This window comes from Carassius auratus, chromosome 12 (assembly GCF_003368295.1).
Source record: "Carassius auratus strain Wakin chromosome 12, ASM336829v1, whole genome shotgun sequence".
NCBI lineage: Eukaryota > Metazoa > Chordata > Actinopteri > Cypriniformes > Cyprinidae > Carassius > Carassius auratus.
Window position 1 is genome coordinate 13195105 of NC_039254.1, and position 14009 is coordinate 13209113.

The 14009-nt window shown below is 43.3% G+C and overlaps 2 protein-coding genes across 2 annotated transcripts; both read right to left on the reverse strand.

Moving 5' to 3' along the window:
* Positions 1-3589: 3589 nt before the first annotated feature.
* Positions 3590-10174, reverse strand: LOC113112180 (UPF0505 protein C16orf62 homolog). Its single transcript, XM_026277623.1, has 5 exons — positions 10070-10174; positions 9315-9425; positions 9110-9226; positions 7449-7526; positions 3590-3727 (listed from the first exon to the last, which is right to left on the reverse strand). The coding sequence occupies exons 1-5, from the start codon at positions 10133-10135 to the stop codon at positions 3590-3592; spliced, it is 510 nt and encodes a 169-aa protein (XP_026133408.1). The 5' UTR covers positions 10136-10174.
* Positions 10175-12489: 2315 nt separating this feature from the next.
* On the reverse strand, positions 12490-13409 carry LOC113111878 (UPF0505 protein C16orf62 homolog). The gene is made up of 2 exons (XM_026277051.1): positions 13319-13409; positions 12490-13115 (listed from the first exon to the last, which is right to left on the reverse strand). The coding sequence occupies exons 1-2, from the start codon at positions 13376-13378 to the stop codon at positions 12915-12917; spliced, it is 261 nt and encodes an 86-aa protein (XP_026132836.1). The 5' UTR covers positions 13379-13409; the 3' UTR covers positions 12490-12914.
* Positions 13410-14009: the final 600 nt, after the last annotated feature.

A 14009-nucleotide genomic window follows, 5' to 3' on the forward strand; every position in this document is an offset into this window, starting at 1 on the left:
GCATGCTGCCGCCCTGGTCGGTGCTGAACCTCGAAGTCATACTCTTGGAGGATCTCCAGCCACCTTGCCACCTGACCCTCTGGTTGGCGGAAGTTCAGCATCCAGGTGAGGCTAGCGTGGTCGGTCCTCAGTGTGAACCTGGTGCCCAAGAGGTAGGGCCTGAAGTGACGGACTGCCAGGACCACAGCTAACAACTCCCGCCGGGTGACACAGTAGTTTCTTTCAGAACGACTGAGGCTGCAGCTATAATAGGCCACCACTCGCTCTCCAGTCTCCCCCTTCTGGGAGAGTATGGCGCCAACCCCCACGTTGCTGGCATCAGTGTCCACCAGGAAAGGTTTGTTGGGATCAGGGTAGGCCAAAACAGGAGCATCTATAAGAGCGGCTTTTAGCTGGTGGAAGGCTGCCGCACAGTCCTCGGACCACCCAAATCGCCGACCCTTATTTGTCAGCTGGTGTAAGGGGCTGGCGATGGTGGCAAAGTCTCTGACATACCTTCTATAATAGGAGGCCAGGCCTAAGAAACTCCGCAACTCAGTGAGGTTGGTTGGTGGGGGCCAGTCCCTCACTGTGGCCACCTTTGTTGGGTCGGTGGCCACTCCGCTCTCACTAACAACGTGACCCAGGAACTGCGTTTGGCGGGTGAGCAAGTTACACTTGGCCGGGTTCAACCGCAGCCCAGCATTACGGATGGCTGTCAGAACCTCCCTTAAATTGTGGACAGCGTGGTCAAAGTCTCTGGCATGGACTAACAGATCATCCAAATAGACCACACAGCGGGTACGGGGAATGTCTTTAAGGACCCGCTCCATAAGCCTCTCAAAGGTGGCTGGGGCATTACACAGCCCAAAGGGCATCACCTTAAACTGCCACAGTCCTTGCCCTATGGTAAATGCAGTTTTGGGCCGGGCCTCCGCCGCCAGCTCCACTTGCCAATACCCACTGCGCAAGTCCAAAGAGCTGAACCAACAGGATCCAGCAACATAATCCAATGCGTCATCAATGCGCGGAAGTGGGTATGAGTCCTTGCGGGTGACCGAATTTAGCCGACGAAAGTCCACGCAAGGGCGCCACCCCCCCGTTTTCTTCCGCACCATGACCATAGGTGCAGCCCAGGGACTGTCTGAGGGCTCTATAATGCCATTAGCTGCCATATCTCTGATCATTTCCTCAGCAGCCTGGCGCTTGGCGAGAGGCAGTCTGTGGGGCCGCAAGCGAATGGGAGCAGCGGGACCAGTGTCAATGTGATGCTGCACCAAAGCTGTTCTAGTACAGTCCTCCTCTCGAGCTGCAAAAATGTCCACAAAGTCTTTCAATAGGCATTGCAGCTGCTCCTGCTGCAGCACGCTCAGATGCTCACTACTTCGTCGCCCCAACTCCTCAACAGCAGCAACAGTCTCAGGTGATGGATGGGTGAAAGGAGCGTGCACTGATAATGACTGGGATGCACTGGTCTGAGTTGCAATACACCCCGGGAGCACCCCTTGAGTCTCTACAGATCTTGTATGGCGGCTGGGGGCTGGAGCCAGTGAACCCTGGTGTCTAAGCGGTGGCAGCGGGGCGGCAGCCTCTCCATGATGGCTCCGACCCGACCGGAGTGGCACTCTCTCGTTACCTAAGCACAGTGTGGGCCCCAGCACGTCGACACATGCTCCCCAGTGGGCTAACAAGTCCAAACCAACAATGCACTCATCTCTGATGTCGGCGAGCCAGAACTCATGGCTTGTCTGGCTCATCCCCACCGATACAGACAACAACTTCTTCCCAGGCATTACTGTCTTTTCACCCGTGACGGTGAGGAGTTCGGTATTGGTGGGGGTCCAGTCCCCTGGAAGAGGACCGGCTGTCCCTGGCAACAATCCTTTTTGTAATAAGCAAATGGTGGACCCCGTATCCACCAGGGCACTGCAGGGCTGTCCGTCAATAACACAGTCAAGGTACAATCCTCTGATAAGCCCACAGCGCCCCACAACAGGGCAGTCATTGTGGAGGGGTGCCAAAGAACGGGGTGAGGGTCCCCTCACTGCCTCACTCCAAGGTCGTTTCCCGGGGGTGATGTTGCCCGGGGCCGGGGACTCGGGGCAGGGCAGTCCCTGGCGAAGTGCCCCGGCTCTCCACAGCGGTAGCAGCGGTCTAGTTTCGACCTCCGTCGGGGGGTCACTGGTTGAACCCGGCTGACCTCCTCCTCCTGAGGCTGAACTCCTTCAAGCTCTTGTTCTGCTGCTCTCGTCAGCTGGCGCTGTAGTTGAGATCGACCTGTTGTCGGCCCAGCCTGCAGCACCTCCTCAGCTCACTCAGCCTCTCTCAGTGCCTCACTCAGGTCTTGGGGTGATGACAAACAGACATGCTGACGTAGGCGCTCAGGTGTCAGGCCCCGCAGGAAAGCGTGGAGGCTCAGCTCTTCCCTCGCTGTGGCTGGGAAGGTAGGGTAGCCTTTCCGAGTATGGACCCGTATGTCAGCGGCGAATGCACCCACACTCTCTCCTTCACGTCGACGTCGGTTAGTAAGCTCTTCCCTGCTCTGCTCTGCAGAAGTTCTCTGCCCGAAGCGGCTGTTAAGGGCAGCGGTGAGGGCCTGGATATCACGCCGCTCTTCGGGAGACAGATCGCTGAGGACCTGAAGTGCAGGACCCTCCAGGGCGAGGGCCAAGTGAGTGGCAGTCTCCTCACGGGTCCATCCATCGTGGAGAGCAGCCAAATCGACCTGGGCCAGGTAGGGCTCCAGGGGCGTCAACCCGCTGTATCGTGGTAGCTTTGCGGGTGATCGTGGAAGGAGGCTAGACTGGGCACTAATTTGGTGCATTGGTGTGACAGTCGAAGGTTCATTCTGCCCATGCATAGGAGAGCGATGCACAGTCCGGGGAACGCTGGCGCCATCAGGCCAGTACGGAACCCTTCTCCGCGTCGACTCATTTGTCAAGCGCTCCAACGTGATTCGGTTCTCTCTGAGAGCACGCTCTATTTCGCCTATACTTAGCTCCATAGCTGCGTCTTCTAAACGGCCTAAATCCCACTTCTGACACCAGTGTAACAACTTGTAGTTGTTCTATTACCGTGGGCTGACTAGAGCTAAGCTAGACTGTTTGTTTTTAATCTAACGGCTAGCAGGGTGCTAGCGTCTATACGTCGCAACTTATCTTCACCAGCGGGCAGAGCGAGCACTCGCGTCCCATACACCGCACGACCGTGAGTGTCTCTGTGAGCAGAGTTATTAACAAACCAGCCAACAGGAGGCAATAAGTGTCTGTTACTCTTTAATTCAGAACACAATCAACAAACTGCACAGGCAAGGCCATATCACAAGTCACTCCTCAACACATCTCTCTCCATGACGGTGACAGTCATCCTTTTTTATAACATGGCAGTAAATGAACCCAAATCAACTCCAATTAACTTAGACATGAACATGTATAACATTACTAATATTAGAACTCAACCATCTTGCTTAAATAACCCATAATTGAACGCTAAACAAATACCCATAATGCACCTGGCTGTCAGTGCTGACTTTTGGGTCATTACAATATATATATATATTGATCGATCATATTCTGGAACTGGAACAAGGATGTACAAGAGCATCTTCATTCTAAGAGAGGCTCCAGCACTCACCTTGGGACAGACACTGGTTGGCCAGAGCTACCTGTCCAGAAAGCAGATAGAGGTTGAGACGGCTGAAGATATTGGTGAGGGACGGAATGGTGATGACACTGTAGGCAGCACATGCCTGCAAATACACACACAACAGGCAGCAAAAACTCAGTCACTTATGGGATAAAATGGGATAAAACAGAGATCCAATGGTATCAGAGGGAATCTCCTGAAGCCTATCAATTAGTCAACAAGATGGCGCCGTTCTGTGTGGCTTGCCGCTTGTCTCTGTTGAGATTTTTGCTGATTTTTCTGTTTCTATTACTAATCACTCAAAATGTGTCACCGCTGCTGGTGTATGATCGCCTGACCCTTTTAACTATAGGCAAATCGGGTTATATTTCTTCGATCGACGGTACTGATGAACAGTCAAAGATCCCACCGCCCTTCCTTGAGTCTATACCAGCTTTCTTACAGCGTCAACCCTGCTTTCTACCTCGCAAAAATAAAAATCGCCGCAGGAGACGTGGAAAGAGAGGCGGAGTTCGTGTGAGGCTACGAGCTTACCTGGATTCAGTCTCCGTGTGCAATCCGGACCGTTCCTGGGGATGGCTTCCAGCGGAGTTTGCCGGCTGCGGGGGGCGGCGATCGTTCGCATGTTGTTATCGGTGGCTGCGGCCTGTTGCGGATCCTTGTGACTCTGGGCGCCTGCTTTCTCGCTGCCGGACGGTGAGACTTTCCGAACGTGGCTGCATGCTCGGGAATCTCCGCCCCCTTAGCCGGGAGTCACAAAAAACTGGGCCGTGTTTGTTTCGTATGGCATTGGTCAATACCAGATCAGTCACAAATAAGACGTTTATCCTTAATGATTTTTTTATGATAAATAATCTTGACTTTTTTATGCTGACTGAGACCTGGCTGAAACCAGGGGAAAATGGTGCTTTTACGGAGCTCCTCCCACCCGGTTGCTCTTTTTTTAATACTCCGCGAGCTTCAGGTCGAGGTGGCGGTTTGGCTTCTCTTTTTAAGGACGATTATAGATGCAGATTATTACCTGCTTACTGTTATGCTAGTTTTGAGCTACAATTGTTAGTGGTTGACCTGAATTCACCTGTTTTATTTGCTGTCATTTATCGTCCACCTAAACCCAGCAAAGATTTTATCTGTGAATTTTCTGAGTTTTTGGCTGATGTCATTCCTAAATTTGATAAGCTCCTGATTTGTGGGGACTTCAACATTCATGTTTGTTGCCCCTTAAATGCCTTTGCTAATGATTTTAAAAATGTGATAAACTCTTTTGGGCTTAACCAATGTGTAAACAGGCCAACACATAATCTAGGCCATACCTTGGATCTTATTATTTCCCTTGGTCTTTCAGTTTCAGTCACAGAAATATTAGAATCAGGTTTTTCAGATCACTTTCCCATTAAATTTGAGATCACTGTTCCACAACCTCCTAAACTTGTACTTTCAGTTTCTAAGCGTCGCCGTTTCACACCCTCTTCAGCAGGAGAGTTTGCTTCGATGTTCTTGGACTCTCAGTTTTATGCCAAAAACGGTATGGTTCTTCCATCGTCCTCAGATAACCTTCTCTCTGCTTTCTATTCAACAACTGTAGAAATTCTAGATACAGTTGCCCCTTACCGGCTTAAGTCTATTAAACCTAAACCGGATCCCTGGTTAAATGACAACACAAGAGCCAGTAGGCAACATTGCAGACAAGCTGAAAGGAAGTGGAAGAAGGACAAATTGCAAGTTTCTTTGGGAATGTTAAGGGATAGTCTTGTAGAGTATCAGAGGGCAGTAAAGATGGCAAAGATGGATTATCTCTCATCTGTCATATCTAACAGCTGTCATGTACCTAAGGTCTTATTTAACACTATAAGCTCTGTTTTAAATCCACGTACGTTAGCTTTGACAGAGTCTTCAACCAGTATGTGTGAAAAGTTTTTATGTTACTTTGTTGATAAAGTAGCTTCAGTTAGGCAAAATGCCAGTGTTGATCTTAGTGAGTTTGTGCCTGATGATCCTTTGCACTATGCTGTTTTTGGGGAATTTACACCTATCTCTTTGTCGTTGCTCTCTCAGGTTGTACACCATATGAAACCTACCAGTTGTAGTTTAGATATTGTTCCTGGCTGGTTGCTCAAAGAAGTTTTTAGCACTGTTGGGCCGAGTTTACTCACGTTTTTAAATTCTTGTCTCAGTTCTGGCTCAGTCCCGGATGCATTTAAACATGCTGTGGTTAGCCCCCTGCTTAAAAAACCAAATCTTGATCCTAATGTTTTGTCGAATTTTAGACCAGTCTCACATCTGTCTTTCATTTCGAAAGTGTTAGAAAAGCTTGTTTTTAATCAGTTACAAGCTTTTCTACAACATAATTCTGTGTTTGAGAAGTTTCAATCTGGTTTTAGATCACGTCATAGCACTGAATCGGCACTGTTAAGGGTTCAAAACGATATAGCACTATCCGTAGATTCAGGGGACCCTACTGTATTAGTGCTCCTGGATTTAACGGCAGCATTTGATACAGTGGACCATTCAATTCTTCTTGCACGTCTTGAGCATTGTGTAGGCATCCAAGGCTCCGCACTTAAATGGTTCAGGTCATATTTAACAAATAGGAGTTTTGCTGTTACAATGGGAGATTGCTCATCATCGTCCGCCCCCCTCTATTGTGGTGTGCCCCAAGGTTCAATTCTGGGCCCCACCCTGTTTTCTTTATATATGTTGCCACTAGGGGCTATAATAAACAAGCATAATCTGTCATTTCATTGTTATGCAGATGATCTGCAGATTTACCTGCCTTTAAAATCAAATGACAGTGTCGCATTAAACCGCTTGCAAAATTGCATTAATCAAATTAAGCTGTGGCTTTCTCGCAATTTCCTTACTTTAAACGAAGATAAAACTGAATGCATTGTTTTCAATACAAGATGCATGTCAGCAAATTCAAGTTTAAGTTTGGGAGCTTTGACTCCATGTGCCAAACAAACTGTCAGGAATTTGGGCGTGACTTTCGATTGCAGCATGAAATTTGATACACAGATTAGCAATGTAGTAAAAATGAGCTTCTTCCAACTTCGTTTGCTTAGTAAAGTTAAGCCTTTTCTTACAAGGCACGATTTGGAAAAAGCTTTACATGCCTTTATTAGTTCAAGGCTTGATTATTGCAATGCTCTTTATGTCGGTCTGAATCAAACATCTCTTTCCCGTCTGCAACTTGTACAAAATGCTGCTGCTCGCTTTTTAACCAGTACTCCTAGAAGAGCACACATTACTCCGGTTTTAGCTACTCTCCACTGGCTTCCAGTGCGTTTTAGGATTGATTTTAAGATTTTATTGTTTGTTTTTAAAGCTCTAAATGGGCTAGCCCCTGAGTACTTGTCTGAGCTTTTAACTCTGGGTGGACAAAATCGGCGCTTGCGATCTTCTGATCAATGCACTTTACAGGTCCCTAAGTCGAAGCATAAACAGTGGGGTGATAGGGCCTTTGCTGTTGCTGGCCCTAAGCTTTGGAACACGCTCCCCCCTGACATGCGCACTGAAACAGACATTGTACTTTTTAAAACTAAACTTAAAACGTATTTGTTTAAATTGGCATTTGATACGCAGTAGCGGTGTAACATTGTAACATTGTATTTTTCTACTCTATTCGAATATTGTGTTCAAATGATGTGTTATTTGTATCTCATGTGAAGCACTTTGGACACCTTGTGGCTGCTGTAAAGGGCTATAGAAATAAAGTTTGATTTGATTGATTTGATTTGAATTACAATTTACCAATTACAACTTGAAAAAGTCCCTCATAAAATTCAACCAATTTTATGTAAAAGTGATAAAGAATAATAACTAACCCTGACAAAAGCAGCCGTTTTAGGTGAGTGATTGCCTTTCATTACACGTCTGGTCTCCATGGCTAACTGATTCACCGTCTGTAAGAGAGACATACATATCATCATGACAGACAGTCCCTCAGCACTCCATTAGACTAATGTTAGACTTTATAGCTTGCAGTTTCAATCTGCTTACTATAATAAAGCCCATAGGAACATTAAAACAGAGATGAAGACTGAATATGAATGATGTATTTTAATAAATCCTCTATCATGACCCTGATCAGATACAACAGCTCTGTTAAACAGATATCATGAACACATGAGATGCAGGCTATTATTATAATATTATTATTAGAAAGTTATATATATATATATATATATATATATATATATATATATATATATATATATATATATACAGTATATACAGTATATATATATATATATATATATATATATGTAATTACAAACAAACACACATAGTGTGTGTGTGTGTGTGTGTGTATCGTATTTTCCGGACTATAAGTCGCACCTGAGTATAAGTCGCATCAGTCCAAAAATACTTCATGATGAGGAAAAAAACATATTTAAGTCGCATTGAACTATAAATCGCATTCATTTAGATCCAAGAACCAAGAGAAAACATTACCGTCTACAGCCGTGAGAGGGCGCTCTGTTTTCAGTGTAGACTACAGGAGCACTGAGCAACATAGAGTGCCCTCTCGCGGCTGGAGACGGTAATGTTTTCTCTTGGTTCATGTCTCTTAAGCCCTATTCGGACGGGACTAGTTTTACAGGGGGTCGTTAGAGAAATCTGCGTTTCACAGACGTACTTGGTCATTTTAATCCCGTCCGAATCTGCCACGTCTGTGTTTTTCTCACACAACCTCTGTGATAATTCCAGAGCAAATTACCTACCGTTTTTCAGCAAACTCAGTGATCCTCTGAGAAAACTAATCCCGTCTGAATGCGAATGTCTGTGATTGCCGGTGATATTTTATTTCACAACGCATTTCCATGTGTGTTTTGGCCAACGTGAATTACCGTAGATGCTCTTACCGCGCGGATGTTTGATATATTTGCTTAGCGGCAAATAAATAATAATAAAAAAATAATACAAATAATAAAATCAAGAGCAAGATCGCTATTGTAATATCAGCATCAGGTAACAATACTAACGTTCATTTATGTACATAATGTTTTAATTACATTTAATAAAAAAAAAAAAAAAGGAAAACAAGTTAAACTAAAGGAACCACACATTAAAATGGTTTTGCTGTACTAGCCATTTAGTATTTATTGTGTAATAATACTAAGGGAATCATTCTGAATGAATGCAATGCACACATACAGAGCGCGTGATCTCAGTGACGCCCAGATGCGCAAATCAGACCCTCCCACCTCTGTAATAAACACGGAGATACTAGTCCCGTCCGAATTGATACATGAAAATCACAGACGTCAGGTGGTAAGAATCGAAACTCAAACGTAGTTTAGAAAACTAGTCCCGTCCGAATAGTGCTTTAGTTCACCCAGATCTCAGCACAGTTGATGTAATCCTGAGTTGAAGGACACACAATAAATGTGGATTTTATTCAATTTTGTGCTCGATTCACATTACATATTCTCTTTCTATACTGTGTGCTTTAAAACATTCAGACACCAACAGAGGTGTTTACCCTTGGACTGCACACTATAGTGATGACCTTCCAAGCTTCGTTGAGTATGGAGAGTCTCTCACTCTCTGGAGGGTCAACAACAGAAAGACTGCGACCCAGTGACGCAAACAACAGGTGCTGCACAAAATATAAATATGAATATAAACTATGACATAGTCACTGAGTTTTTGGCCTGTCTGTAGACTATAGATGTGTGTTTTGTCACCTTGGGAAATCCAGCTTCATCACAGTCTCTGATCATGCCAAAGAAGTCTGTTGCTCTCATTGCAACAAATTCTGCCGGAATGCCCACATGACAGAGTTCAGCAGGAGAGCACTATGGGAAAATGAATGAATATTACAAATTCAAACATAAATGCAGCAGCTGTGGATTCAGTTCTGGATTTTTACATTTTCTGAAGATGCATGGACATGCAAAATTTACAACCACAAAGCTAGTTTGTTCTGGGTGGTCGCTTACTGGTCAAAAGCGCCCACCACCAAATTTCTGTGATATTCTGGTTTTAATGGGATTATTTTAGGCTGTTTGATTTTTCTTCCATCTGCTAAGCTAAAATTTAAAATTTAAATTTAATTTTTTAATAATAAAAGTCACTCTCTTTTTAACAAAACAGATCATCATCCCTGTACATGGCACAACCGATGCAGGAATTACCTGCTCAAGATTCATATTCAGTCTTAAGAAATTCATAAGTGTGAGCAATACTAATGTGGATTCTTCCCTAAGTGAGCATCACTGATTATCAAGAATGTCTGCCTCTCACAAAGTCCAAAGTGACTACACAAAAAGAAGGCACCAACAACAATGATCCTCAAGCTTAATTTTCTAAATTTTTGGCCACTTACCTCTTGCCATCTGAACAATTCTAAATTGTCATAGCATAAAAATAAAAAAAAAATTGGAAATTGGAATTAAAGGGTTCATAGAGAAGCACTTTCAGCAGAGTTAGCATATCTTACTTGTTTCCCAGCTTCTTGCATCTGTCCATCATCTCTGTAAGCAAAACCTTTAAAAGACAAACACATTTTGATCACATCTGGACTAATTTCAAAAGAAAATTTGTGACTGGAAACGAAACTGACTTTTTTTTTTTTTTTTGCATTATTTCTTATCCTGGATTTTATTTTTTATTTAAAATGTCTTTCTTAACCTTTATAAAGATTTTATTATTTGTATTATTATTAACTTATGAATTTAAAATAAATAAATAATTTAACTGAATCAGTTTAATAAATAAATAAATAAATAAAAACTTTTAGGCTCCTACCAATAAAATAGGATCAACAACAACAAAAGCCATCTTTAAAATGCCAAAGTTGCAAAGAAGCTGCATCTAACATGGCATGTTTATTTGCACAGACTGTTTAATGTTGCCAACGTCCCTTTAAGGCAAGTCATGTCACTCGACGGCCATCTTTGGAATGCCTCTCGGGCATGCAAGTGCATCTCTTTGAATAGGGAAACATCAAATTCTCCAAGTTTATGATTAATTTTCATATTTGAAATCACAAATAAAAACTGACAACAACTGTATCATAACTAGGGATGCACAATATCGGTATCGGCCGATAAATGTAAATATTTCTGTTGTCGTTATCGAACCAATAAAAGAATTTGGCTGATATCTTAAAGCCGATAAATAATGAATTATTTCCTGCAGAGACACTTCAGATGTGCAATGTTCACTATGATGCTTTTTAATTGCTTGAAATATCATAGGAAATACTTTGAAAAGGAAAAAACAGTGAATTGCAATGTGCGGGGCAAGTTTGTTATATTATAATGAGATTATTAGCTACTGAAAAATAATGTAACTGAATCTTTGTTTGCCTGTGTTTTATCACATTGTTAAGGAAATAGCTCATTCACAATGGATCCACACGACTAGCACAGTTAAGTTCACTTGTGCATTCACAGTCTTTTGTGCAATTGTACGTTGTAATATTGTGTTTATTTTATGCATATAAATCAGATTTTTCTCATATAGAATGCGTTTGGTTAAGCTATGAGGGTTAATATAGTGCTTCAGTTTGCTGGTGATAACCTTAACAGCACGTATTCTCTCAGAGACGACAAAGGCAAATCTCCTAACATGTGGTATATATATGCTAACTGTTTGAATTTATTTCTTTAATTTTTCTCTTGTTGCCTGAACATAGTGATAATAGACCTGTTTTAAAAGACATTTTTAAAACATTTTCAGTGAGGAGTTGCCTATGGTAATAGCCTAATTCATTTCCCTTACAGGCTGAGAGTCACAGCGTGTCAGTTATGCAGTGATTAGGGGTGCGCAATAAATATCCTTTGATAATTAATGCGCATCTCGTCAGTAAAGCCGGTTATCTAAAGCCCCTTTCACACTGCCATTCTGGCAAATACACAGGTAAAGTGTTCCTGCAATTGGTCCCTGGTCGCTAGATTTTGCACTTTCACACTGCCAGTGATGACCCGGCATATGTGCATGCTTTCACACACAACCCCTTGAAAATCCCGTAACGACACGTGACATCAGCGCGTGACGTGTAATGTACGAGTCGAAAACGCTAGGCACGTTATACTTTCACTGAAGCAAGCGAACGATCTCTGCGTCAGCGCGGAAAGTGAGGAACTAACTGATCTCTGCTTCATTTCAGTTTGCACATATGTTTTCGTCGCGAACGTTGATCTTCCTTCAAAACAGCCGCTAAAAGAGTCGTGCGGTAACGCGTGTCATCACTTCTACACGGAATTAGATCTGGCTTTTGTTCACACAGCGCTCGTCCCGGGTCGAACCCCGCAATGTTACTAGGTCCCCGACCCGGGTTCAATTCGGTAATCAATATCGGGACGTGGTTGCTTTCACACAGAAGGCGACTCGGCAATGTTTCAGAAATATTGCGGGTCCGACGTGCAGTGTGAAAGGGGCTTAATTAGCGGTAAATTCCATCAGGTGCGTGATTTCACATAGAGCAGCTGTTACTACACGCAGCTATTGTTAACTGACTAGCAGCGCAAATCAACGCTGAAAATGAACGCAAATTTTTGCAGCTTGTCAGTTAACAACGGCTCCGTGTAGTAACAGCTGCTCTATGTGAAATCACGCACCTGATGGAATTTACCCCTGATTAGAGAACAGGCTTTACTGACGCGATGCGCATTCATTATCGGATGATATTTATCGGGCACCCCTAGCGGTGATGCGCTATGAAATTGTTGCGAAGCAAATTAATGGTAATATTAATTTAATAATAAAAGTAACTGTGACGAGTGGGGCGGGGCGGGGCCGAGAGACATGGGAACGAGCGAGGCCGGTGGAGTGATTGGAGATGAGTGACACCTGCGACACTCACAGGTCTCGAGTCCCACGGAGGAGATGGAGGGATATAAAACAGGAGCGACGACAGTGAAGGACGAGAGAGGACCAGGCCTGGGCTTTTAGTTGTGTTTGGTTTTTATTTGTGTGCATCAGTCAGTCAAATAACAGGCCTGTCAAATGAGGCCTAAAAGGAAACGTCTGCATAGGAGGGGATGTACTGTAAAACACAGTTGTTGATAATTGTACACCTGTAGGTCAGATGCACGAATTGCACATTGTTGTTTGGTTTTGACTTTGAGACATTTTTGTCTGACAATCAAACATCTGTAAAGCTAATAATAGTGCTTTCATTCTTACACATCCTCCAAACATGCAATGGAACGTCTTTATGGGCAGAGGTTTGAGTTTTCTGGTAGGAATATTCCATGTCTGATTTTAAATCAACATAGGATTAATTGAAAATTAGACAATTAGTCAAGCATTTCCTCTTGAGTGGAGTGTGTATATACCTATGGGGCTCTGTAAGCCACACACTGCAGGATCCATTGTATGGCAGGAGAATAGAGGGTCAGATAGATGGGAATCTCCACCCGCTGCTGCACCAGCTGATTCTGCACACTTTCACCATGAACCTGACGTAATGAGGCCAGCAGGTCGAAGAAATTCTTATTGAGACTGTCCTTCAGATGCGGAGCCACCTCCATCCCCACCTAAGAGAAAGACAGAGAGATAAAATCTCTATAATATGGCTCAGGTCTCTCCTCCAGCTTGAAAATACAGGGTTTTTGCTTGTTTTATCCTCCACTACACATCAACTAAATGCATGAAACTAAATGTAATAACAAAAAAGTAGAAGTTGTAGGGAAACCCTGCTAAAATACACAATATAATCAAATAATATTATACTTCTCACCCTGCATAAATATGTGCGTGCGAATACAGCCACCAGTGGATCTCCTATTCCTCTGACCATCGCGGTCAGTCTCTGCAGCGTCTCCTGAATCCCACTGATGGAGAGAAAGAGGACATCAGTGACCAATGAAAATACCAACTTGCATGAACAGAAGTGTTGCATTGCTCATATACTTCTGACTTTGTCAAGAAGCATTTGCATTTCAGAAGAGCAGCTTCAACATCTGAGCTAAAGTCAAGGTTTCACAATTATAATCTTGGGGTTCGATTAATATTTGGGTTATTTTTTCCAATCTTTTAATAGTTTCTTATAACCTCGATCCTATAAAGCTGACTGTATCAAATGTTATGCAAATTTCGAATTCCTTCAAATGATCAAAACACATTTTTAACAATCTTCTGTATGCCTTTTGTCACATTTTTAGTAATGAAAATATGTGTCAGTGAATATTCTAGTTTCAACCTATTGTCAGCATTTGCAATGCATTAGTGAAGATTACAGTGTGAAATTGAGAAGAAAATATTATTATGGAACATCTGTGATGCCAAAGGTGATAAAGATGTGTAACTTTGCTAAACTAAACACCATTGTCTATTGACTGTTGTTGATGTTATTTATTTAGTTTCTATGCAGTAATTACAGGAGACTGCTTATTAAGTTTAAATGTGGACTCATCTGAGTACAAAACACA